Source organism: Ailuropoda melanoleuca, chromosome 6 (genome assembly GCF_002007445.2).
Source record: "Ailuropoda melanoleuca isolate Jingjing chromosome 6, ASM200744v2, whole genome shotgun sequence".
Lineage (NCBI taxonomy): Eukaryota > Metazoa > Chordata > Mammalia > Carnivora > Ursidae > Ailuropoda > Ailuropoda melanoleuca.
In genome coordinates this window covers 8424532-8451787 of record NC_048223.1, presented here as the reverse complement: position 1 = coordinate 8451787, position 27256 = coordinate 8424532, and the positions used below count along the sequence as shown (strand labels likewise).

The 27256-nt window shown below is 46.7% G+C and overlaps 1 protein-coding gene across 1 annotated transcript in view; it reads left to right on the top strand.

The window, feature by feature from the left end:
- CLSTN2 (calsyntenin 2) overlaps window positions 1–24429 on the top strand; it is a 642616-nt gene extending 618187 nt beyond the window's left edge. Inside the window, exons 12-17 of the mRNA XM_034661817.1 lie at window positions 617–834; window positions 12071–12241; window positions 12697–12842; window positions 12954–13077; window positions 13791–13975; window positions 15793–24429. Of these exons, the coding sequence (XP_034517708.1) occupies window positions 617–834; window positions 12071–12241; window positions 12697–12842; window positions 12954–13077; window positions 13791–13975; window positions 15793–15993 (1045 nt within the window). The 3' untranslated portion in view covers window positions 15994–24429. The remainder of the gene's footprint in view (window positions 1–616; window positions 835–12070; window positions 12242–12696; window positions 12843–12953; window positions 13078–13790; window positions 13976–15792) is intronic.
- The last annotated feature ends 2827 nt before the right edge of the window (window positions 24430–27256 follow it).

Genomic DNA, 27256 nt, shown 5'->3' with positions numbered 1-27256 from the left:
CCAGGAGTCACACCTTGCCCAGGGTCACCCAGCCCCGTTGTGGCAGAGCCAGGCCATGGACCTTGTCTAACTTCCCAGGCCTTGCTTGTGCGGTCACAGCATTCTGCCTTCCAGGTATTTCTGTGGCAGTGTATCAGGAGAAAGCGTGCTCAGTAGCACACTTGCAACAGGGGCCCTGTTGGGAGCTCCTCGTAGAGAGACAACATACACAAATGCAGGACAGTTCAGCCCTGGGGTCTCGGCAAGATGCCTGTACCCAACCCATTAGACTGCAATTTGCTTACCAAATCCTAGCGCACATAGCGAGCAGGGGCTAATTAACGTTACCACTGATTACTTTGTTAGAGGATAATGAAAGCTTTAACGGTTACTTGTTGCTGGTACAGAAGATTCCCATTTCTCCCAGAAGCCAATCTTCTTAAGTCCCTAGATTGCCATTAGTTTTGACTATCACGTGGCTTTCGATCTGAATGTCTGTTGACACCCTCCGAGACTCCGAGGCATTCCGGAGACCTCAGCAAGGGCTAGAGGTGGGGTGTGTCTCCTTGTCCCCGGCCGCATGGTAGATGCATTCATGGCTCGCTTCTCCGGGCCGTGACCGCAGCTGTTTTCCCAGGTGCTTCGGAGAAGATGTGTGCATCAGCGTGCCCGACGTGGATGCCTATGTGATGGTGCTGCAGGCCATCGAGCCCCGGATCAGCCTCCGGGGCACGGACCGCCTCTGGAGACCCGCAGCCCAGTTTGAAAGTGCCCGAGGGGTAACCCTCTTCCCCGACCTCAAGATCGTGAGCACCTTCGCCAGAGCCGAGGCCCCGGGTGACCTGAGGACCACAGGTACAGATGCATACTGGGTTGTGGGGTGCGAGCCTTCGGTTCTCACCGCCACGCCAAGTCCCACTTCAGGACAATAGCACTGTTCACCACGGCAGGGAATTTCTGATCGCAAAGCAAACAAACCTGCAAACAACACAGATAACAGGGAAATGAACCATTTGGTAAATAATTGGCCCACCCCTGTATGTGATAGGATGTCGGAGGGAGGGCATTTATGCCAAATGGTAAATGAAAGAAAGCAAGATGCAAATTACAGAGTACCTACAACACACACAGAAAAACACCAAGAAAACACACCTGACGCTAAGAGTGTCATTCTCTGAGACACCCAAGAGCCAATTTGTCTCTGCTCCCCTTCGCTTGGCTGCAAATGCAAAATGTTCAGTACTGAGCATGTATTATGTTGATAACCAGAAGAAAAGCTATAAAGGCAAAAGGAAATGTAGCTGCACCTTAACAGACCCACAGTGAGTCGGGTCTGATCCAGCAGCATGGGTCTGGGCTCTCAGGAAGCTTTCCAGCACGGCCGTTATGGGGGCCATATCGGGGGAGGTGGAGTAGTCGGAATGATCTGCCGGGAGAAACACTGCTGCGCGGAAAGCTACGGTGCACTCAGCTGGTGGGGGTGAGGGTGACAGGAAGGAAGGGTAAAGAAGGAAGGGAAACCCAGGGGCCAGATCTACGGGGGAAATGCCCGTTTAACAGTCCTCTGCGGCCTCCGCCAGGAGCGGACTTCCAGCTCTCCCTCCCTGCCTCCAAAAGCAGCTGGTAATGCTGTGCCCACTCCAGCGGGCCTGAGTCCCCGAGGGGCCGCTCCTCTAACAGGCCTAATGACTCACTGCCCTAACCACGCTGGTCCCTAGCGAATGGGGTGCCTCCAGTGCAGCCCTTCTCAGCTCGTGACAATAGACAGCGTCTTCCAGATGGCCCTGCCAGGACAGGGCCGTTGCCCAGTGACACTCCCAGGTGCATTAGGGCCTCTGAGCTTTCCCTGCCCCTCACTGGGAGCTACAGTCAGATGGGAAAAGGAAGGGCCTCTGACCACCGTGGTTGCGGGCTGTAACTGAGAGCGCATGGACGTGCTGGGCCTGCCACTGGCTGACAGGCAATGCCAGGGAAGGGCAACTTCCTGGGGCTCTAACTCACCTTCTATTATGAGCAGTGTGGGCAGAACACATAGCCACATGTCTGAGAGCTGTTACCGGCACTTTTTAAGTCTTACTCTTATTGTTGTTAGAATAATCGTTATTATGGACACCTTAAGTAAGCAGGTTCATGGCATTTGCCAGCAGGCCTCCGTGACCCGCCCCAGCAGCATCTTCTGCCCCCATAGACCTCCTCCTCTTTGTGCTGTTTCGGAACCAGAGACAGGCGTGTACGCCCCTCTCTCTCACGTCCGTATTCTCACCTTTGCTCGTGCCCTACCCTCTGCCTGGCTGGTCCCTGACCCTCCCCGTCCCTGTTACTGCTGGCAAACATCTCCCCCACAAGCACCCTGCCCCCCTCGACTGGGCTAGCTCTCCTGCTCTGTAAGCCCCCCATGACTGATGCGTCCCTGCACCCCCCCACGTTTGCTAGCCCTCAGTGGCAATTATTGGTTAATTAAGCCAGACCAGGGGCTCCATGAGGGCTCAACCATAGCTGATTCGCCCCTAAATGCCCAAGCCCAGCACAGTCCCTTCAGCACAGTGGGAATCAAGAGAAGTACAGATGGAAGATAGAACCTATAATGTATCCACAGAGCAAAAAGAAAATGCTCAACAATTACACCATGCCCCTGCCTAGTGTGACCAATCAGCCAGCCACGTGGGGGGTAGGAGTAAGGATGACCTAAACTGACCTGGTAAGAAGCAGGCAGAAAACTCCAGAAACACGCAAAGGCCATTTGAAATACAGATACACATATGCTATTGCTAATGATAGGCCTTCAGGGTATATTAACGTGATTTTAGATTTTGCTGGTGAAACGTGAAGCCATTGAGATTGACAAGCATCTAAAAATTAAGCATGTGAAATTATTTATAATAATGTATATCTGGTGAGAACAAAAATATTTTTGGTATCGTGAAAAAATTAAAATAGAAAATAATTATTTAAAAATAATTCCTCTTTAGTAAATCCTTTTTAATTTCTATTTTCATAAATGTTTTATAGTATACAAAATATATTAGCCCACTTTATAAATAAATAACTATACATATTTAAATGATCTCAGTTCAGAAATTTTTCCCAGGGGCGCCTGGGTGGCACAGCGGTTAAGCGTCTGCCTTCGGCTCAGGGCGTGATCCCGGCGTTGTGGGATCGAGCCCCACATCAGGCTCCTCTGCTATGAGACTGCTTCTTCCTCTCCCACTCCCCCTGCTTGTGTTCCCTCTCTCGCTGGCTTGTCTCTATCTCTGTCGAATAAATAAATAAAATCTTTAAAAAAAAAAAAAAAGAAATTTTCCCCAAAAAGCCTGCAAGATCAAAAGCATTTGAAGACTACTAGCCGTTCTGAATTTATAAACTGTGGAATCAGAAAGTCATGGCTTCTGTCCCAGCTCTTCCCCTAATATCTGTGTAAGCCTGGGCAATCTAGCCTACCGCCTGGACCTTCCACTTCACCGTTGGTGAAATGGGGCTACGTACTAATAGTACCCCATTTTATAGCTATCTGTTAGGATTGTTTGCACAGTGCCTGGCCCATAGCAAGCACTCCATGAATACCGATCACTTTTATTTTTGAAAATCTAGTATAGTTACCATGCAGTGTCATGTTAGTTTCAGATGTACAGTATCATGATTCAGCGATTCTGTGCATCACCCAGTGCTCATCCCTACACATGCACTCCTTAATCCCCATCACCCATTTCACACTCCCCACCCACCTCCCCTCGGATAACCATCAGTTTGTTCTCTAGAGTTAAGGGTCTGTTTTTTTTGGTTTGTCGCTCTTCTTCTTTGTTCATTTGTTTCTTAAATTCCACATATAAGTGAAATCATATGGTATTGGTCTTTCTCTTACTGCATTTCAGGATCCATCCATGTTGTTGCAAATGACTTCATTCTTTTTTATGGCTGAATAAGATTCCATTGTGTATGTATACACACACACACACACACACACACACACACACACACACACCCCACCCCACCTCTTCTTTATCCATTCATCTATCAATGGACACTTGGGCTGCTTCCATAATTTGACTGTTATAAATAATAACGGGGGGGTTATTGGGCTGCTATAAAAGTAGGAGTGCATAGGTCTTTTCAAATTAGTGTTTATGCATTCTTTGGGAAAATATCCAGTAGTGGAATTCATTACTGGATCATATGGTAATTCTGTTTTTAATTTTTTGAGGAGACTTTATACTGTTCTCCACAGTGGCTGCACTAGTTTGCATTCCCACCAACAGTGCATGAGGGTTCCTTCTTCTCCTCATTCTCATCACTTGTTGTTTCTTGTGGTTTTTTTATTTTAGCTATTCTGACAGGTGTAAGGTGATGTCTCATTGTGGTTTTGATTTCCATGTCCCTGATGATGAGTGATGCAGAGCATCTTTTCATGTGTCTGCCAGCCATCTGGATGCCTTCTTTGAAAAATATCTGTTCATGCCCTCTGACCTTTTTTAATTGTATTATTTGTTTGGGGGGTATTTAGTTGTATAAATTCTTTATATATTTTGGATACTAATCTTTAATCAGATATGTAGTATACAAATGTTTTCTCTCTTTCAGTAGGTTATTTTTAGTTTTGATTGTTGCTTCCTTAGCTGTGCAAAAGCTTTTTATTTTGATGTCGTCCCAATGATTTATTTTTGCTTTTGCTTCCCTTGCGTCAGGAGGCATATCTAGAAAAATGTTGCTATGGCTGATGTCAGAGTAATTTCTGCATGTGCTGTCTTCTGGGATTTTTATGGTTTCTGGTCTCTCAGTTAGGTCTTTAATCCACGTTGAGTTTATTTTTGTGTGTGGTGTAAGAAAGCAGCCCAGTGTCATTCTTTTACATGTAGCCAACCAGTTTTCCCAACAACATTTGTTGAAGAGACTGTCGTTTTACCATTGTACAGTCTTGTCTCCTTCGTTGTAGATTAACTGACTTATAAGCATTGATTTATTTCTGGGCTCTCTGTTCTATTGATCTATGTGTCTGTTTTTGTGCCAGTACCATACCGTTTTGATTACCACAGCTCTGTAGAGTATCTTGAAATCTGGGATAGTGATGCCTCCAGTTTTTTTCTTTTTTTAAGATTTTATTTATTTGACAGAGAGAGACAGCCAGCGAGAGAGGGAACACAAGCGGGGGGAGTGGGAGAGGAAGAGGCAGGCTTCTAGCGGAGAAGCCTGATGTGGGGCTCGATCCCAGAACGCCGGGATCATGCCCTGAGCCTAAGGCAGACGCTTAACAACTGTGCCACCCAGGCGCCCCTGATGCCTCCAGTTTTATTCTCCTTTTTCAAGATTGCTTTGGCTATTCGGCGTCTTCTTTGATTCCATACAAATTTTAGGATTGTGGTTACAGTTCTGTGGAAAATGCTGTCAGTGTTTTGATAGGGACTGCGTTAAATCTGTAGATTGCTTTGGGTAGTATGGACATTTTAACAATATTTGTTTTTCTAATCCATGAGCATGGAATGTCTTCCCCTTGGTGTCATCTTCAGTTTCTTTCATCAATGTTTTATAGTTCACAAGAGTACAGGTCTTTTACCTCCTTGGTTAAGTTTATCCCTAGGTATTTTATTATTTTTGATGCAATTGTAAATAGGATTGTTTTCTTTTTTAAAAGATTTTATTTATTTGAGAGTGCAAATGAGAAAGAGAAAGGGAGAAAGAAAGAGCATACATGGGTGGTAAGGGGAGAGGGGCAGGGGGAGAGGGATAAGCAGATGCCCCGCTGAGCAGGGAGCCTGATGCAGGGCTCAATCCCAGGACCTTGGGATCATGAGCTGAGCTGAAGGCAGATGCTTAACCAACTAAGCCACCGAGGCATCCCAAATGAGACTGTTTTCTTAATTTCCTTTTTTTTTTTTTTTTGCTGTTTCGCTATTAGTGTATAGAAATGCAACAGATTTCTGTATATTGATTTTGTATCCTGAGACCCTACTGAATTCATCTATCAGTTCTAGTAGTTTTTTGGTGGGGTCCATAGGATTTTCTAGACATAGTATCATGTCATCTGCAAATAGTCAAGTTTTACTTCTTCCTTACCAACTTGGATGACTTTTATTTCTTTTTTTGACTCATTGCTGTGGCTAGGACTTCCAGTACTATGTTGAATAAAAGTGGTAAGAATGGCTAGTCTTGTCTTGTTCCCAATCCTAGGGAAAAGCTCTCAGTTTTTCACCAATGAGTATGATATACCTGTGGGTTTTTCCTATATGGCCTTTATTATGCTGAGGTATCTTCCCTCTAACCCTACTTTCTTGAGGGTTTTTATCATGAATGGATGTTGTACTTTGTCAAATGCTTTTTCTGCATCTATTGAAATGATCATATGGTTTTCATCCTTTTCTCTTGTTGATGTGATGTGCCACATTGATTAATTCACGAGTATTGAACCACCCTTGCATCCCAGGAATAAATCCACTTGGTCATGGTGACTGATTTCTTTAATGTATTGTTGGATTTGGTGTGTTAATATTTTGTGGAGGAGTTTTGCATCTATGCTCCTCAAGGATATTGGCCTATAGTTGTTGTTGTTGTTTTGATAGTGTCTTTTTTTAATGTTTTTTTATTATATTATGTTAGTCACCATACAGTACATCCCTGGTTTCTGATGTAAATTTCGATGAATCATTAGTTGCGTATAACACCCAGTGCACCGTGCAATACGTGCCCTCCTTACTACCCATCACCAGTCTATCCCATTCCCCCACCCCCCTCCCCTCTGAAGCCCTCAGTTTGTTTCTCAGAGTCCATAGTCTCTCATGTTTCATTCCCCCTTCTGATTACCCCCCCTTTCTTTATCCCTTTCTTCCCCTACCGATCTTCCTAGTTATTATGCTCCATAGATGAGAGAAACCGTATGATAATTGTCTTTCTCTGCTTGACTTGATAGTGTCTTTATCTGGTTTTGTTATCAGGGTGATGCTGACCTCATAGAATGAATTTGGATGCTTTCCTTCTTCAATTTTTTTTTGAATAGTTTGAGAAGAATAGGTATTCTTCTTTAAATGTTTGAAAGAATTCACCTGTGAAGCCATGTGGTCCTGGACATTTGTTTTTTTTGGAGGTGTTTGATTCTTGATTCACTTTTGTTGCTGGTAACTTGCATGTTCAAATTTTCTATTTCTTTCTAATTCTGTTTGGGGAGGTTATATGTTTCTAGGAATTTGTCCATTTCTTCTAGGTTATCTAATTTGTTGACATATGGTTTGTCATAAACATTCTCTTATAAACCTTTGTATTTCTGTGGTGTTGGCTGTTATTTCTCCTCTCTCATTTCTGATTTTATTTTAGTTTTTTTTTTTTTTTTTTGGATGAGTGTAACTAGGGGTTTGTCAATTTTCTTGATCTTTTCAAAAAACCAATTCCTGGTTTCATTGATATGTTCTATTGTTTTTTCTAGTATCTATAGCGTTTATTTCTACTCTAGTCATTACTACTTCCTTCTGCTGCCTCTGAGTTTTGTTTGTTGTTCTTTTTCTAGTTCCATTAGGTGAAGTTTGTTTATTTGAGACTTTTCTTCCTTCCTGAGGTAGGTCTATAAACTTCCTTCTTAGAACAGCTTTTGCAGCATTCCAAAGATTTTGGACTGTTCTGTTTTCATTTGTCTCCATGTATTTTTTTATTTCCTCTTTGATTTCTTGGTTGACCCATTGTTTAGTAGCACATTACTTAACTTCCATGTCTTTGTGGTTTTTACAGATTTTTTCTTGTGGTTGATTACTAATTTCATAACATTGTGGTCAGAGAAGATGCATGGTATGCCTTCAGTCTTTTTGAATTTGTTGAGGCTTGTTTTGTGACCTAATGTGTAACCTGTTCTGGAGGATATTCCATGTGCACTTGAAAGAATGTATATGCTGCTGTTTAGGACGGAATGTTCTGAATATATCTGTTAAATCCATCTGGCCCAATGTATCATTCAAAACCACTGTTTCCTTGATGATTTTCTGTTTGGATAATGTATCCATCAGTGTAAGTGAGGTGCTATAGTCCCCTACTATTATTGTACTACTGTCAATTACTTTATGTTCCTTACTAGCTGCTTTGTGTATTTGGGTGCTCCCATGTTGGGTGCATAAATATTTACAATTGTTATAGCTTCTTGTTGGATTATTCCCTTTATGATTATTGGAATGTCCTTCTTAGTCTCCTGTTACAGTCTTTGTTTTAAAGTCTATTTTGTCAGATTTAAGTATTGCTATTCTGGCTTGCTTTTCACTTCCATTTGCATGATATGTGCTTTTTCATCCCTTCACTTGCAACCTGCGTGTGTCTTTAGGTCTAAAATGAGTCTCTTGTAGGCAGTATAGAGATGGGTTTGGGTTTTTTTTCCTTTCCATCACCCTGTGTCTTTTCATTGGAGTACTTAGTCCATTTACATTTAAAGTAATTATTGATAGGTATGTACTTATTGCCATTTTGTTACTTGCTTTATGGTCATTTTGTAGTTTTCCTTTGTTCCTTTCTTCTCTTGCTCTCTTCTCACATGGGGTATTGACTTTCTTTAGTGATATACTTGGATTCCTTTCTCTTTATGTTTTGCATATCTATTCTGGTTCTTAATTTATGGTTTCATTAGGTTTGTAAATAACAGCTTCTGTAGATAGCAGTCTATATTAAGTGGTTGGTCACTTAAGTTTGAACCCATACTTTACTCCTCCCACCCCCACATTTTAGGTACACAGTGTCATACTTTATATCCTTTAATTTTGTGAGTCCCTTGACTGATTTTTATAGATATGCTTTATTTTTATTGCTTTTGTGCTTCTTACTTTTCTTACTCCTTATGGTCTTTTCTTTGCACTCAGCAAAACCCCTTTAACAATTCTTTTAGGGCTGGTTTAGTTGTCATAAATTCCTTTAACTTTTGTTTTTCTGGGAAACTCTTTACCTCTCCTTCTATTCTGAGTTATAGCCTTGCTGGATAGAATATTCTTGGCTGCAGATTTTTTCCTTTCAGCACTTTGAATATATTATGCCCCTCCCTTCTGGCCTACAACCTTTCTACTAAAAAATTAGCTGATAGCCTTATGGGTTTTCCTTATATGTAACTGTTTTCTTTTCTTTTGCTGTTTTTAACATTATCTCTTTGCGGTGCCTGGGTGGCTCAGTCAGTTAAGCGTCTGACTCCTGATTTCAGCTCAGGTCCTGATCTCAGGGTAGTGAAATCAAGCCCATATTGGGCTCTGCATTGAGCATGGAACCTGCTTAAGATTCTGTCTCCCTCTCTCCTTCCCCTGCTGCTCATGTGCTCTCTAAAAAAAGCCTGGGTGGCTCATTTTGTTAAATGTCTGTCTTCCGCTCAGGTCATGATCCCATGGTCCTGGGATGGAACCCCACATTGGGCTCCCTGCTTAGTGGGAAGCCTGCTTCTCCTTCTACCTGTCACTCTCCCTGTTTATGGGCTCAGTCACTCTCTCTCTCTCAAATAAATAAAATCTTAAATAAAATTCTATCGCTGTTCTTTGCCATTTCAATTATTATGTGTCTTGGTGGGCACCTCCTTGGGTTGATCTTGCTGGGGTCCCTCTGTACCTCCTGGGTCTGGATTTCTGTTTTCTTCCCCAGATTTAGGGAGTTTTCAGCTGTAATTTCTTCAAGTAAATTTTCTGTACCCTTTTTCCCTCCTCTTTCTGGCTCCCTATAATGCAAATGTTATGTCTGATGATGACACTGAGTTCCCTAAGTCTCTTTTCATTTTTTTTCTCCCCCTCTGTTCAGGTTGATTGCTTTCCATTACTTTGTCCTCCAGGTCGCTGATCCGTTCTGCTTTCTCTAGCCTATGTATTCCCTCTAGTGTATTTTTTAATTTCATTTATTGAGTTCTTCATTTCTGATTGGTTGGTTGTTTTCTGTCTCTTTGCTGAAGGTCTCACTGAGGTCCTCCACTCTTTTCACCAGTCCACGGAATATCTTTATGACCATTACTTTAAATTCTCTATCAGGGATATTACTTTTCCTTTTTGTTTAGGTCTCTTGCTGTGATTTTGTTCTGTTCTTTCATTTGGGACATATTCCTCTCTCCCCTCATTTTGTCTAACCCTCTGTTTCTGTGTGTTGGGAAAATCAGGAAGGTCTCTTGCTCTTGAAAGTAGTGACCTAATGAAGATGCCCTGTAGTGCCCTGCAGTGTCCCCTGTTCACCAGATCTGGCACTTCAGGAGTATCTCCCGTGTGTGTGTGTTGTGTGTGACCTGCTGTGGATGAACTGCTTTTGCCCTCAGCCCAGTGGTCTGCAATGGCTTTCTTTGCCTATTGTGAGCAGGGTTTGGTCCCTGTGGTATTAGCCAGTCTGGTCCTGCCTTGGACTTGAGATGAGTCAGATCAGGCATTTGGCAGAGATGCAGTAACATCAAACCGTACTTTCCCTGCTTTGTTCCTTAAGAAGCTTTTGTTGGTGGGTGGGGCCTGGAGTCAGACCAGATGTCTGCCCCCAGCCTACTGCTGGGGCTACGGTTTGGTATGCATGGTTGTCTTCCCCTCTCCCCAGGGCAGGCATCACTTTGCACTGGTGCTGGTCCCTCTCAGGGCAGCTCACACAGTGCAAGGCTTGTGGCACCACTTTGGATAGGCTCTGGCCAAGGTCACAGGAGGGGGCTGATCAGCAGGAGAACCTGGTGCAGGGCACTTGGTTTGAGGAAGGTTTGTGCAGGTCTGCTGTGGGAGGGAACCTGGAGTGGAGGCCTGGCCAGAGGGGGCATGTCTGCAGGAGAACCTAATCACAAGTTAGATAGCATATGTTGGCACTGTGCTGGTTCCCTCGGGTGTCTGTGTGTCTAGGCTGGAGATCAGGGGAGGGAAATGGTGCCCACACGCTCCTTTGTTCCTGGAAGAGTCTCCCAATGATCTGTCCCTTCAGCACATGTTCTGAGATTAGTAAACCTCCCTCCCATACACCCGAGGCATTTTTCAAACTGTTGCTTCTATGCTTTATCTCCACCGGCTGTTGTGCTATCTCTGTAAGGGCAGGGACTGAGTTTCCTCTCCCCGAGCCAAGCCCACTGATTTTTAATGTTGCAGGTGTTAAGCCCTACTGCTTGTAACAAATCATGAAATTAGAACCGGCTGGCTTTCAAAGCCAAATATTATGGGAATTCATCTTTCCTGGGCCTGGGGTGTCTGGTATGAGGGTCTGTGTTTTTCCCCTTTCCACGTCTGTGGCATCCCTCCTTCCCGCAGACCCATTTGGCTCCTGACTGTGTCTCTGCCCTTCCTACCCTCTTTCATGTAGCCTCTTCCCTACATTTAGCTGTGGAGTTTGTTCTGCCAGTCTTCAGGTTGTTTTCTGATTTATCCCGATGTGGTATTATCTAGGTGTATCCGTGGGATGAGATAAACTTAGGGCCCTCCTACTCTGCCATCTTCCCCAGAAGTCCCAATCCCTTTTAAGTTAGGACTGCCAACGTGTCCAGCATTCAAATACTCAGACGTCCCTTTGGGAAATTTGGGGTCATAAAATCAGGCCAGGATTGCTAGACTGACCGAAAGATTGCCAACCAACCAGTTTACGTAATCATTTAATTATATTAATGATGCGTCTCTATTTGAGCAATATGTAGCAATATGCTCCATATGAGCCCCTGGGTTAGATACTGAGGAGTTGGTCATAAAAAAAAATTTTTTTTTAATTAAAAAACAGTGCTTCTGCCCTTGAAAAACTCAGGGTCTGCCGGGGGTGACAGATACACCATGACCACATGATGGTCAGAGCATGGTAGGAGAGCATGGTAGAAGGACATTCGTCTCTGGCCCCAAAGGAGAACTATTGCTTATTGAGCACCTACTAGGTGCAGACACTGTCTTCAATCCTCTTAAGACCCTAGTCCTCTTTACATATGAGGAAATCGAGAGGTAGGTAGTTTCTCTAACACTGTAAGTGTCTCAGCTGGTATTCAAACTCACATCTTTTGACTATTACATTCACGCTCTTCACACAAATCCATGGCACTAGTCTGAGCCATGGAAGTGGTGGTTGGGATGGCACAGCCTCTTCTCCTGACCCATTCTGACCCTGGGGTGGAAGATGACATGCAAGCCTGCTGAGTTGTCCTCATGCCTGTGTTTCCCCTATATCTATCTTCCCTCAGCCCCCAAATCAGCAGTCTTAGAAGAAATGCTTCATAACTTAGATTTCTGTGATATTTTGGTGCTCGGAGGGGACCTGGACCCAAGACAGGAGTGCTTGGAGCTCAACCACAGTGAGCTCCATCAGCGACACCTGGATGCCACCAATTCCACAGCAGGCTACTCTATCTATGGTAAGACCACACTCAGCCCCTTAACCTAGTGCTCTCTTCTCAGAGTACCTCATGCTGGAGTCCTGAGTGTGATGGTGCTGTCACCTGTGGAGGGGGGTTCAGGTAGGGACCCTTGACCTCAGAGCACGGACTTCTAGCCCCTCCTTCAGTGAGCTACTCCAGCAGCTCGAGGATCTCTTCTGTAGAAAGTAGGTGCATGCTTTCTAATGTTTGACCTCAGCAAATATCGTAGCATTTGACAGGCTGAGGCCATTCTGGTCAGAGCCTAATGTATCCGGAAATCCTATGGGTCAGTTTAATTGGCTCCTTAGAACTCCTGTATCCATGCATTGTCTGCCCCTAAACATCTCAAGCTCTTACCCTGGCCAGACTCAGGAGAACCACAAGTCCCAGCAGCCACAATCTGTATCCCCCGTCTTCTGCCGCCTTATGACAGGTGTGGTCTCTTGGCACAGGTGTGGGCTCCATGAGCCGCTACGAGCAGGTGCTGCATCACATGCGCTACCGCAACTGGCATCCAGGTTCCCTCGAGGCCCGGCGGTTCAGAATCAAGTGCTCAGAACTCAACGGACGTTATACCAGCAATGAGTTCAACCTGGAAGTGAGTGGGTCCTGCCATCGTTAGGGAATTGCAGAGTTACCCACCTGTTCCTCATTCATTTGGGTCCACCTGCCACTCCCGGTCAGCAGCACCTCTCCCTGCTCTTCCTAGGTCAGCGTCCTCCATGAGGCCAGAGTCTCAGACAAGGAGCATGTCAACCACCTCATTGTGCAGCCTCCCTTCCTGCAATCTGTCCACCACCCTGAGTCCCACAGTAGCATCCAGCGCAGTTCAGGTAGGTGGCCTGGGAGGAAGGACCGCAGGAAATCAGGCGGTTCCCGTGACTCAAGACCATCCACTAACAGGTATGGTGCAGCAGCCACAGGCGCCCAGAACTGCAGGAGGGACCCAGGAATGGGAAAGCTGCGGACCCCGGCTCTGAGGTGCTCACAGCCTCAGGGGCTAGTCAGGGAAGAAGTTACAATATACCATAGCAGAGGTTAGTACGGAGTGTTAGGGTAAATCTTCCAAGTCCTTTGAGGCCTCACTCAGAGCCACATCCTGTGTGAAGCTTTCCCTGTACCCCTTCATATGCGTTCTCGCTCTCCCACACGTGCACACCACATTGCAGTCTCCCACACTTACTTCAGTTCGTCTTGCCATTTGCATTACTGTCTGGTGGGCATTGTTCTGCCCCTAAATTCCACCGTGCCTGGCTCTCAGTGGAAGCTGCCCTAGACTTTGAGGGGAAAAGCAAAAGATAGAAGAGAACATACATCAATTATTTGATTTATTCCTCACAAGTACGCCATGCGATAAGAATTATTAAATCCATTACAGAGATGAAGAAAATGAAGCCCAGACAGGGTAAGGTGCTGGCTCAGAGTTTTACAGCTGAGAAGTGGTAGGGCAGATTTTAACCTACATGGGTGTTTCATTCACACTCCATCCCCAAACTGAGCTGGTCCTTCCATTCACGACGTTGTGTGGATTCCTTCCTGGTTCCAGTAGTCCCAAGCATCGCCACAGTGGTCATCATCATCTCCGTGTGCATGCTGGTGTTTGTCGTGGCCATGGGCGTGTACCGGGTCCGGATCGCCCACCAGCACTTCACCCAGGAGACGGAGGCTGCCAAGGAGGCTGAGATGGATTGGGACGACTCTGCGCTCACTATCACCGTCAACCCCATGGAGGTGATCCTCATGCAGGGGCTGGGATCTTGGGGCAGGAGGCTTCCCCTCCCCCCAGCTCCATCTTTCCTGTGCTAGAAGCCCTGCCTCAACTAACCCAGCCCCACTGACCCTTGCCTTCTCTGAGCACCTTCAGCCCCCTCAACCTGCATGGACCATACTTTCCCCCCAGCTGCATTCACGGATTAAAAATATGTGAATTGCTCTCACCCTACAACCAACCAGACATTTCTTAAGGCAAGCAGCCATGTGGTATCTATCCCTTGCCTCCCCCATAGTATTGAACTCAGAGCTGACTAACACTTAAAGACTCAGTATTGAATCTTTGATTAGCAATGTAAATTAGATGGCTCTGCTCCATGCTGCCTGCAGAGCTCACTTAAAGGCAACAGCAATACCTGCCATTCACTGAGCCCCCATCATGCCGGACACTGCACAGGGCGCTCTGTATACACCACCCCATTTTATCTTCCCAACCCCCTGTCAAGTAGAAGTTCTCATCCCCACTTCTCAAGGTGGGAACCAGCTCAGAGAAGAAAGTCAAAGTGCTCAAACTGACAAAGCTGGTAAGGCAGTGCCAATAGTCAACTCAAGGTGGCTGGATCCTAAAGTCGAATCATTTCAGTTAGCCAGCAACCTCCAGCATCCACCCATGAGGGTCTAAGGCCCCAGCTCCGGACATACGAATATCAGAGTGCCCTTTGGGCTGCCCAGGGGTCCTTGGTGGTGGACTAAGGAATGAAGATTCTCCCAGTGTGGTCCCCAAGGTCCCCGTGAGTTGGTATCACAGCCAGCGTGCCGATGTAGCTCAGGTTCTCGCTGAGCATGCCACGGTGGGGACACCAGCCTTTCCACCCTCAGAGAGCCGGGCTATGGGAAACGAGCCCCTATGCCTGGAGCAATCTGAGTACTGGGCACGAGTGTTCTTACCGAGTGCTAACCTGCTGATGCCAATGGTCCGTGAAGCATGAGTAGGGAGAGCCATCAAGGCTGGAGTGTTCAGGAAACATTTCTTGGAGGTGGTTAGCCTAAGGGAGGCCTTGAAGAATGGGTTAGGATGGGGGGGGGCACAGGCAAGGTAGAAAAAGAGCCCCTCCAAGGAGGAAATGCAAGCATGCAAGGGCATACATCATTTATGGCTGTTTCATCAACTCAAAACATAAATCCAGAACTAAGATCTTGCTAGAATCACCAAAAAGCTGGTGGGAGTGGGGTGGGGGGGAGGGGAGGGGCAGAAATGGAACTAGAAAACAGTGGGGTTGAGTTTGAGGACACGAGTCTCAGCCAGTGAGGGGAGGCATGGAAAAGGAGGACCATGAACTTTCCTTCCCGAAGGAATATTTCCGAGGAGCAGCACACCTGAGTCTTGGCTTAGAAGACCTTCCGCTCCCAAGAATATGATTTCACTTGAAAACGGGCTGTATGCTTCTCAGTGAGAGCATAGCATTTAAGCTAACACTTAAGACTTGGAAAGCTCCATACAGACAGGCTCCAGAAATGCCAGAAAGCAAACCCTGGCCTGAAAGGTTTCCAGTGGTGGAAGGGATTGGCTTCGATGTCCTGTGTTTAAAACCCACAATTTACCTTGGGTCCAGGTCTTGGAATTCACTATTTCTTCTTGGTCCTTAGCCCTCTGATTTGCGTTTCACCGGAGGACCTCCCATCCAGGAGGCCTGTCCCCAGGGCCACGGGTTTAGCAGGAAGTGAAAGGAGTTCAAGGGGCCCGAAATGTTCCCTCAGTGGAGGGAGAAACATGTAAGTTCCAAAGTGGTTCTTGCTCAGCCCCTGATGAGCATGTCCCTTCTCTCCCCCCCATCCAGAAACATGAAGAACCAGGGCGTGGGGACGAGGACACGGAGGAGGAGGAGGAGGCAGTAGAGGAAGACGTGAGCTCCAGCAGCAGTGAGTCGGAGGACAGCGAAGAGGAGGAGGAGGAGGAAGGGATGAGCAAGGGCAGGCACGGGCACAACGGAGCCAGGCACACCCAGCTGGAGTGGGACGACTCGGCCCTGCCCTACTAGCACCCTGCTGCCTGCGCCCACCCACATGTCCCTTTTGTAAGCCCCACCCGATGTATGCCCAAGTCTATCACAAGTCGCCTCTGATTCCTGACAGGTCTGGGCAGGCCTTCCCCAGCGTCCTGGAAGCCACCCTTTATGCCTTGGGCATTCCCTGTGTCTCAGCCCTGGGGAGGGTCCAAGACTCCCAGGGTCATCTTTAGTGGGGACTTCCGGGGGGACTTTCTCCTGTAGCCTCCCATGTCTGCCCTAGGCTCACCCAGCATCCTGTCAGCCAGTCGGCAGAGTTCTGCCTACGCTCTTCTCTGCAGGGGAGAAAGTCCGCCGTTATGTCACTCACCTCCCCTGGACTCCCTGTGCCCAGGGCCCTTGGGCTCCAGCTTGTTGTGCGTGCACCTGCCTTGTCTCCACTTCCACACACAGCAGCAGGTTCTCCTTACCTGACGCCTCAGGTGGCTTCACGCGGGCAAGATGGTCACACTTCGCACACAAGAGGTCTCCGTTCCTAAAGGAAAGGCCTTGGTGAGGCAGAATTAATGTATAGGGAAAGGTTCACACACATGCGCGCACATGCACCCATACGCTCTCCCCAGTTTGGAAAGCCTTTCCCTTTGTCTTTTCCGACGCCACATAAGCTTAGGTGAAAAGTCCAAAACCAAGGAGAGGTCCTTGGCCACAGCAGGGCCTGGTCCCCAGTCAGAGTTCTCTGTCAGCCTGCCTTGGCTGCCCTGCTAGGGGCTGCCACCACATGATATCACAGGAGCCAGGAAGCATTCCACAGAGGCACTGCCCCAGGCGACAGCATGACAAGCCTGCAGCCAGGGACCAGAAGGAAGGGCTGATAGGACGAGCAGCTGGGCATCACGGCGGGCACAGATCTGGGGGGGGGGTCTTCCCAGCCAGAGGCCAGCCGGAGATTGGCAAGCCTCTCAGCATTTAGTCTTAGGGTCCCTCGTCACCTGTTTCACACTGTTTTGCGTCTTGAGAAAATGCATCCCTCTCAGATATATTAGGACTATCATGAACTGCGCCAAACCTAATATGAAAGTTTGGAGCTTTGAATGCTAGGAGTTAGGAGCCTATCTGTGATTGAGAGTAACAGCTGCTCCTTTATTCTTCTCATAAAAGGAGTAATGCTTCGGGTGGAGGGCAAATATATCTGAAAACCTAATTTCTTTCTTCTTGTTTTAATAAGAAAATCTTTTCCACCTCCATCCTAACATGGACGTGAGGAGAACTGTTGCTATAGTAACTTGTCTGTGCTCTTTTGTGACCAAGAGAATAGCAGGCAAAAACAGGGCCATTCTAGGACTTGCGCAAGGCTCTGAGACTGTCTTTGTTTTAAAGGTCTCTGGCTTTAAAGGTCTCAGTCTGTACAATCTGTCCCTATCCTCCCACCCATCCCCCACCCTGGCCCATTCCATACTGGCATAGTCACAGAGCTGGCCCCTAGTCACAGTGGCATTCAGATTCAAAAGAAAGTTGAGAATCTGTTCATTCTACTCACCATGTCACCAAAACAGAGCTTAAGGGGGTCCATCATCCATGTCCTCTAGTTTGACCTCCACCCAGCTTGGATCCATGACTGGCCCCTGCAACCTTCTGATTCAAGCAGACTACCTGATGCAGCTTTTTCCACCACCGAAAGTGGTTTTTGCGTATCTGTTCCCTCCTTGAGCCTCACCATAATTCCGTCAGGGAGCTGGGACATCTACTGTCAGGCATATTTCGAGTAAACCGAGCTTCAGAGTTTCAGCACCTTGCTCAGAGTCAGAGCTAGAGACAAGACCAGACTTCCCACCTTCCCCTTTTGGTCCAGTGCCCACCACCCCACTTCTACTTATATTCATATTTATACAGCTCACTGGCATTGCTGAGGACCTACTATGTGCTAGGCACTCAACCAACAGCCCTACGAAATGCCAAAGCTGGGTCAGAGGAGCGCCTCCCCTCCCAGGATATAATAGTTGCAGAGGGGGAACCAACAGGCATAGAAATTATACAAAACAGACATAGAGCAGGGAGAGAAGTCGCAGGAGGAAGAGGCACACAATCACAAACTCAGTCAGTACTCTTATTTTTCACGTCTTAGGGAAAAATGCAGGCAGGAGTTTGGGATTTTATATTCATTGAATGGAAATAGACACTTTGGTGAATTCTCCCAACCGAAACGCCCTTTTCTATTAGTCTGTGTCTGCACGTCTACAAGGAGAAAATCTCTAACACTGCTTAGGTCCCCACCATTCCCTCTGTTAAATAAAAAGATTCTCTGGTTAGGCATTTAGGAGCTAACAGAATTCTCCCAAAATTATGGCAGTAAAAACCAAATTTATGGTTTAAAACCAATTTTTTGTTGTTATTCCTAAGAATTTTTTTAATGTTTCAAGTTTTTAAATTCTAGTAACTTAACGTATAGTATAATATTAGTTTCAGGAGAATTCAGTGATTCATCACGTACGACACCCAGTACTCATCACAACCAATTCTTTTTCAACTGAATTTCCGTGTAAAATATTGCAAGTCTGGTTTTCATGAGAGCACCCTGCAGAGTCCTTTTGGTTTGGCTGCGGTGGGAAGGGGTTCCTCGTGCTCTCCGATTGTCTCCAGTGGCTGCATCGCTTACTCATGGTGGAGTGGGCTGTCCGGAGCATAATCTGGGGAGGGTATTGGGAGATCAGATAGAAGTGGCACTTGGCTAAGGATGCAGAGTTCAATCATTTGTGACTAGACTGATGTTGAAAAACAGTGGGAACAACAAGTCAGGACCCTCTCCATCAGCTCACGTTGCTCAAAGTCAGACTGCGTGTCAGCTCCAAAGACGAGGCGATTGAAATAATGCTGCTGGGTGGATGGGCGTTTATCATGTTCCCAACACCCTACTCAACAAGAAGGAGTGGTTATGTGAAAGCAGCAGAAGCTTCAGGGACTATTCGGGTGAGTGGAGAGCAATGTAACTTGCCGTCCACCAGGTATTCTAATGAGGAGTGAAAAATGTCATCAACCAGCCCAGCGTTTTCCAGGCTCCATATGCTGATATCCGGGAACCAGAACTCCCAGACGGCCCAGACGCCGGGCAGCCTCTCATCCAGACGTCAGAAGCAGCAGGTGCAGGCTCATACCCCAGAAGAACAGCTGACCAGTTTGGCCACAGGCCAGATCATTGCTGATCTTGCCAAGAGGATGACCAGATTCTGCTCTCTGGAGCTGGAAAACAGATCGGCTGAAACCTCTCAAGTGATTCGGATGACAGGGAGGAAGAGGAAGACGAGGTTGAAATGGAAAAGGCCAGTACAGAATGAGAGGCCCGATGGAGTAAAGCAATCAACTAGTTGGTCACCTGTCTTAAAGAATACCAAAAGTATATTCTAGTAAGTTAATCAAATGCCTTAAATCTGACCAAGGCCCAGATTTATGTAGGTAACAAAAATGTGACTTGAGTGGGATCTTATTTCATTACCACTTTCTTGCATGTTCTCAATCATCCTATCAAGCAGGGTTTAGACCACGCATCTCTGCAGGTAGCAAGAGCTGTACCTTGTCGACACAGACCCTCCAGGGAGAGAGCTCCTGGCGGGAGGCAATGTTCTCCATGCCTGTACATACAGCAGATGTCAGCAAACTTTATCTATAAAGAGCCAGAGAGTAAATATTTGGGGCTTTGAAGGGCATATGGTTTCTGTTGCAAGTATTCAGCTCTGCCACTGTAGCATGAAACAAGCCACAGACAATACATAAATGAATGGATATGGCTATGTTCCAAAAAAATTATTTATGAATACTAAAAAAGCAATTTGAATTCATATTTTCACATATCGTGAAATTTTATCACTCTTTTTTGATTTTTTACTTTTTGACCATTTAAAAATTGAAAAACTCTTCTGAGCCCATGGGCCATACAAAACCCACCAGCCTGCCAGATTTGGCCTGGGGGTCATAGTCTGCACACCTTTACCATATGTTCAAGGAAAGTAGCCTTCCCATTTACCAAGGGAAAGTAGATTGCTATCTTTGACCCTTCCTTCAACTACCCAGGGGCCTTTGCCACCAAAATGAACAACAACTCTGTAGCCCTTAATTAAGTGCTTTTAAATGTCCACGTCCCAGTGAGAAAATGACAACAAAAAACACCTGTTACTGGTCAAATTGACTTGAACGCAGGCATTCATCAAGAACTCCAAGCCCTGGCTACGAGAACTGACTACTGAGCACTAACCCCCTTGAGCTCAGGGCCATCTCCCAGGCACAGCGCCTTCCCAGCACAACTCAGCCCATAATGATTTCTAAGCAGAAGTGTTCATTATCTCAGACGGATTTCCATTTCAGCCCTACTCATGCCATTGCTCTAAAAATGATCCTAAAGACTTTTGACTGTTTGAATCAATAGCAACATAATCAGTAGAGAGCCCTACCCAGCACATTTCAAAATTAGCAGTCTTCGTGGCTCTATGATTCAATATTAGCAAGCGGAAGAAAAGAGGACTTTTCCTTAACCATCCGCTCATTGAAATTAACCAAATCAGTTTTACAAAAAAAGTGAGGGAGTGAGTTTAATCCTTTGAAAGAATTTACAAGTGAAAAGTAGATGATTTTCAGGTAAGATCATTCTCAGGCCTTTGTGGGATCCCCAAAGCCCCTGCAAAATACTCTGGAGGGCCATGGACGGCACAGGATCCTCTGTCTGCATCAGACTTTTATCGAGGCTGACAAGCCGAAGCCCTTGGCACAATTTAACTTTTATGTAATCACTTTCTGCTGCCCAGCTGTAGACAAAGGAAATGAACAGTGAAAGTTTTGAAGTCTACTCCAGCACCTTCATTTCTCTGCCTTTATTTATTCTATTTTATAAATTTATTCTGTACCTACTTCATAGATCTTGCTCTAGTTTTCTTTCTGGCACCAACTACAAAGGAGAGTTGGCTTTACAAGGGCTAGGGACTAGAAGTGAAATTTGACTCTCTCCCAAGATGACACAAAGAGACACAAGAAGGTACCCCAGAAAGCAATCAAACATTCCCTGGATGCCATTAGTGAACATATGGGATTCTGTGTTTGCAGCTACATTCAATGTAATTCAGCAACTCCTTGCTGAGTGCCCATGATGTGCCAGGCCCAGTGCCAGAAACGCGGGAATGGGGGATGAATGAGGTATGGCCCTGCCCAGGCAGGTCTCCCGGTCTCATGAGCTGTTGGCATGCTTCCTCTATGGTGTTGAAGGCTGAGAGCAGTTAGTACTGGTGCGGATAGAAGTTTGGAGTTGGGGGAGGTGGGTAACTTGCTTTGGTAGTTCTCCACCCTAAGTTAGAAGGCAGGTGTGATTCTAGGAGTCCTCACACACATTGCCAAGGCCAATGGAGATGTTTCTAATTCTGCCCCAGCCCAACCCAGATCACTTATGGATAAAAGCCAGTCACTCTGCTCACAAGGTGGATATCACATGGCTGATGGCTGAAACTAGGCCAAAGGAAGTTCTTCGGCATGAACAGCAGGCAGTCAGACCTGGAAAGTAAGCCAGGTACAGGGGCTGGTGTGTGCCAAGTTCCAAAGGCATGAAAAGCCTGATGTGAAGGAGCCCCCCTGAGGCCTGAAGTCAGAGCTGACGAGGGAAGAAGGGCCTGACTTTGTAGGACCTGCTAAGCGGCCACAGGACACTGAAGAGCAGAGGTTCTCAAGGTATATCCCTGGACCAGAGCATCACCTGGGGATGAGTAAGAAATGCAAATTCTTGGGATCCAGCCAAGAGCTACAGCATCAGAAACCAGGGGTGGGGCCCAGCAGTGGATGTTTGAAGGCTCTCTGACCCTGATGCACTCTAAGGTTTGAAAACCACTGATGCAGAGGACGACAGTGACTTTCACTAGCGCTGGGAGGAGATGATAAACAGGATAAGAGAGTCAGTTACTAGCGTAGAAGACAGGGAGTCAAAGCAGAGCTCCCCATGAGCCCTCCAGGGCCTCCAGACTCTAGTCCATACTCCTGAAGCAGTGATTTCAAGGAAACTTGGGCCGAGTCCCAACTCCACTCCTCCACCTCCTGCTGGCCTGGCCCTTTTCATCCTAGAGAGAGACCCCATCCGGGGGAGGCTGTAGTGAGGCCGCCCATCCCCAGGGAGGCTGCCTTCCAGATTCCCACTGATGAGAAGCCTGCTGAAGGGCCCTATTTGAGGGGAAATGGTTAAACTCTAGCGGTGTCCCTACATCACCAGGGCAGCTGGTCCCCACACAGCATCTATGCCGTGAGCCAGCAGGGCCTACAGAGAGCAGAGTGGGGTCATTTAAGGACACTGCCAGCTTTACTGCAGTGCTGCTCCGTCTGTAAGACGACGGGGTCATGCAGTGTCACAATCCAAACACAAAACTGGATGGAGGATGAACGGCTTTTCTTGGAAGGGCAGTAGTTCATTCTGGATGTTACTAAAAGTAGAAAACAAAACCCAAATCAAACCTGCAGCATTCTCTCCAGGCAGAATCTGTGTTGGCCTTTGAACCTCTAAGACCTGCAAAGGTACCCATCTCCACCAATTCCCTTTCCCCTACCTCCCAGAAGCCTGAGGTCTGCCAAGTATTGACTTAGGGTTTTGATTCATGGCTTAAACTCTGCAAAGGTCTACAACCTTTCGGGAGAAGCCAGTTGGCACTCTATCAGTCACTTCCACCTACCTGTGGCACAGAATCTGTCCTGACGTCAAGGCTCCTGGGAGTCAGAAAACTGGGCCGCTGGGCCTTGGGGTGGAAGGACAGAGGAGGAGTGGGCTGGAAGGGGACCCAGACACATGGCCTGGGAGAGCTCATGCCAGCTGTTCAGTTCCTAAGAACCCAGTTCCCTCTTGACCAGAGGCACATTCCTGGTCCTATCAGCCCTGTCCTTGCTAAGTCCTCCCCCAAATGCCCTAAAGGATACCTCCATTTCTCCAGCCCAGTTTATGGAAAGGTCTTCTGATTAAATGGCCAACCAATCCCCTGAGGGCACAGTGACCATATCAAGAACAACCATCTAACACATTAGATTATGCTAAAAAGAACCAACAGAGCTTGCCAGTTGTTTGTGAGACACGGGAGAGAGCAGACCCAAGAGGGGAAAGGAAAGTCTCTTCATGTTCATGTCACTTAGGTCCAGAAGAACTTTCTTTACAGCCTGGCCTCTCTTCGTGAATTCTCTGATGCAACATCTCTCTCCCAAGACCTTAAGACAATTTTGTTTCCCTGAAGTCACTTATTACAAAGCCCCCATGGGACAAAAGGACAAGGAATGGGACGGCAAGACGTGGGTGGAGAGGCCTCAGGTAGTTCTGGGACCAGGATCGGCTCTGTTCTCATTGGCAAGCTTAGATCTGTGTCCAGTCAGAAGGGTCTGGAGCTCCAATCCAGCCAGGACACCAGGCAGAGAGAGTGAGTATGAGGGACGTTTATCGGGAAGACTGGACACAGAGGACACTCACAAGGTAAATCACTGTGCAGGTTATACCAGCCATTTGCATTTATCCGAAACAGGGAGAACTGTGTCCCAACATCAGCTAGTCCCTCCTATTCTGGGCCATAGAGCGAGCTGCTACTTCTGGACCGTGGAGGTGACACATCTCCAGAGTCCCACTCCACGAGAACTGTCCATTGAATGAAATGGAACCACAGTGCTCAGGTACCCGCTGGGGACCCTGACCAGGCCCCAGAAAACATGGCTGTGTGAGGCTATATGGCCCCTCAGCTCCTGCCACCTTTGCTGTCACAGGCTCCCTCGTCAAGACAAGAGTCACTCACCTATCCCACCACCGTGGGTGCCTAGCACAGCACCTAGCCGACAGCACGGGCTTGATAAATGGTGAATTAAACAGGATACCAGAGATCACCTGACCTCAGCAAATGGACAGGATGTGAAAAATTAAGATGCTTCAATAGAAAACGATTCCACCGTCTTTTCTCTTACCATGTAGGTTGGATACTTCATAAAATCAGAGCGAGAAGGAGTAGAAGTCCATAGAGGGGCAGAAAAGGAACAGGAATGGGGTTGTTGGATAGCGGCCCCTTCCCATCTATAACCAGTAAAAGGTGCCCCTAAGCACAGAGCAGTTGCAGGGGCCTTGATAAGCCCACCTGCTCCATCCTCTAGGTTCTGGGCAGCGTCCTGACTGAGGACAGGGGGTCCTCATCTGTTAATGACCCTAGTCCTGTGCTGCTCTGAGGCCGCTTTTACCAGATTCACTGTCGAGATCCGTCAAGGTGAAGCTCAACCGTCAACAGATGAAGGAAAAGAGGACAACAGACATGAGAAGAGCCAAAATGCAGACAGCGTGTATTAATCCCAGGTGAAAGAAACGTGTCGGCTTTAACGTCTGTTCGTTTTTATCTTGAAATGAAAATGCATCTCTGCTGCTCAGACCCTTTCCTAAGCATTTCAGAACAGAAATGGGACAACACACACACACACACACACACACACACACACACACACGGCAAGGGTTCTTTTCCCCAGCAGAAAGAGCTACCGGAGAAAGGAGCCCACAGGCTGTGTCTAGATGCAGGAACAGAGAACCAACCACAGGTCTCAGCTAGAGTCCAGCGCCTGTGAAAAAGGGAGAGGAAGGGCCAGGAGACAGCTGTCCTTAGGAAGGTTCGTTAGGGCCTCTATGACGAAGGCCTCCACTTGGGCCTGTAGGTCACAGGAATATAATGTGCACACCCCTGCAGACAAAAGTCCATCCATCCTGAGCCGTGTGCAACACACCCCTAGCTCCTCCCTCGGCTGCAAAGGAGCCTCCAATGTGTAGGATTTGGAAGCGGCCACACACATCTTCACTTGTAAACTTCAAATGGTAGAAATAAGGAAAAGGTTTTCGGATATTAGGAAGTTACACTTGATACCCAGGGCTGATCCCTCAGAAGGCAAAGAAAGTGAGATTGAGGGAAAGTGGACTCCGAGTTAGAGAGGGAACAGGGGAGGCTGGGGAAGAGTGACAGAACAGGAACACGCTCACCCGGGAAGCCAGAGCATTGCTCTGTACTGAAAGCTGTATCCAAGCTTCAGCAAAATCCAGGCAAGCCTGGCCGTGTGACCCAGAGGCAGTCAAATCAGTGCCTCCAAAGTCAGACCTGTTCAAAGGCGATTTCATTCCTAATTGAACTAGTCATGATGGATCAATCCACTTGATCGCTTCCAGCCCGACCTCGGTGGCTTTCAAAAAAGTTGTTGATACCCTGAGCTGGACAGCTTGGAAGGAAAATGAAGAAAATCAGCTGGTGAATTTAGGAAAGAAATTGCATGTAGAAGTTGGTTGTTTTCAAAGAAATCTGTAGGTATTAGAGTTAGGTGTGTTGTGATATTGGCATGGGCATTGTAACGTCAGTAAGGTAAGATTCAGAATGACTTGGTGGGGCACTTGTTGGGAAAATCAGTTTATGTGTTAAATATAAGTTATCAGGGACAAGTAGGCTAAGGACAGCCATTTATGTGTGTCACATGCAAATATATACATATGTATATATGTATACATACACATAAAATACAGAAATAAGTAAGATATAAAGATGTCAATGGTCCCAACACATTTTCTTTTTTTTTAATTTTATTTTATTATATTATGTTAATCACCATACAGTACATCCCCAGATTCCGATGTAAAGTTTTGCTTCATTAGTTGCGTATAACACCCAGTGCACCATGCAATACGTGCCCTCCTTACTACCCATCACCAGTCTATCCCATTCCCCCACCCCCTCCCCTCTGAAGTCTTCAGTTTGTTTCTCATAGTCCATAGTCTCTCATGTTTCATTCCCCCTTCTGATTACCCCCCTTTTCTTTATCCCTTTCTTCCCCTACCGATCATCCTAGTTCTTATGTTCCATAGATGAGAGAAATCATATGATAATTGTCTTTCTCTGCTTGACTTATTTCACTTAGCATTATCTCCTCCAGTGCCGTCCATGTTGCAGCAAATGTTGAGAATTCGTTCTTTCTGATAGCTGAGTAATATTCCATTGTATATATGGACCACAGCTTCTTAATCCAGTCATCTGTTGAAGGGCATCTCGGCTCCTTCCATGATTTGGCTATTGTGGACAATGCAGCTATGAACATTGGGGTGCATATGGCCCTTCTCTTTACTACGTCTGTATCTTTGGGGTAAACACCCAGTAGTGCAATGGCTGGGTCATAGGGTAGTTCAATTTTTAACTTTTTAAGGGACCTCCACACTGTTTTTCCAGAGTGGCTGTACCAACTTGCATTCCCACCAACAATGTAGGAGGGATCCCCTTTCTCCACATCCTCTCCAACAATCCAACACATTTTCAATTCCTTAGAAGCACAGGTTTGGATGTTATACTTTTTCTTATTGTCCTCATTTACTTTTAGCTCTCAAAGCACTGGGAACAGTGCCTGGCACATAGGAGTTTGGTAAGCATTGGGAAATGGAAGGTCCAGCTTGTCACGACATGGTAAACACTCAGTCCTCACTATACATCAAACTAAATGAGCCGTAGGGAAGCAGGCCAGCCACATTCCCCTCCTAGATTATCACAACCCGGCCGGCTGTGGAGAAGCCTTCCTGAATGGACAGATTCAGAGCAACGTCCAGCCAGCTGCAGGCACTGGATCTAGCTCTTGCCAGGATGCTACACACAGTGGGTCTGCGTCACCAGACCTTATCTGCATAACACCTAACACTATTTCTACAGGGAACAGGGCTGGGGGCTCCTGTCCTATTGCATCTGCCATTTCCTAAACACTTGGAGCAATGCTGTGGGGTTTTGCCAACTTCAGACACAATTTGGGAACTAAATGAAATGATTCTGGGCTCAGCCAGTCCAAGAGGTCTAGGGATTTCTTCTCTCAGTCCTTCCCATGGTCCATATCTGGAGATGCCACCTCAAGGGATAGGCCAGTGTGTGTCTGACACATGTCAGACTTCTGAGTGCTTCCAGCTGCCTCAAACAAATGAATCCTTTTAGTCTAGAAAATGTATTTGCTAAATATACTATTGTGTATGATGTGAAACAATGCAAACTTCGGACTATCTCGTTAGAAGGACTGTATGCATTTATATAATTGAATTTCAGGAGAGCACGTTGTCGTCTTGCTCAATGAATGAGGATGCCCAATAGAAGATGTTCAGAGAAAATACCCCTTCCCCTCCCCACACCTCTCAGCCCCTCCCCTCATTGAGCCCCTGCCTAATTGAGCTGTCCTGTCCACTCCAGGCTGACGCAGAGTGACGGGCGCTGAGACTCTCCATGTATATAAAGATATAGGAAGAAAATAAGAACCACCACAGGAATCT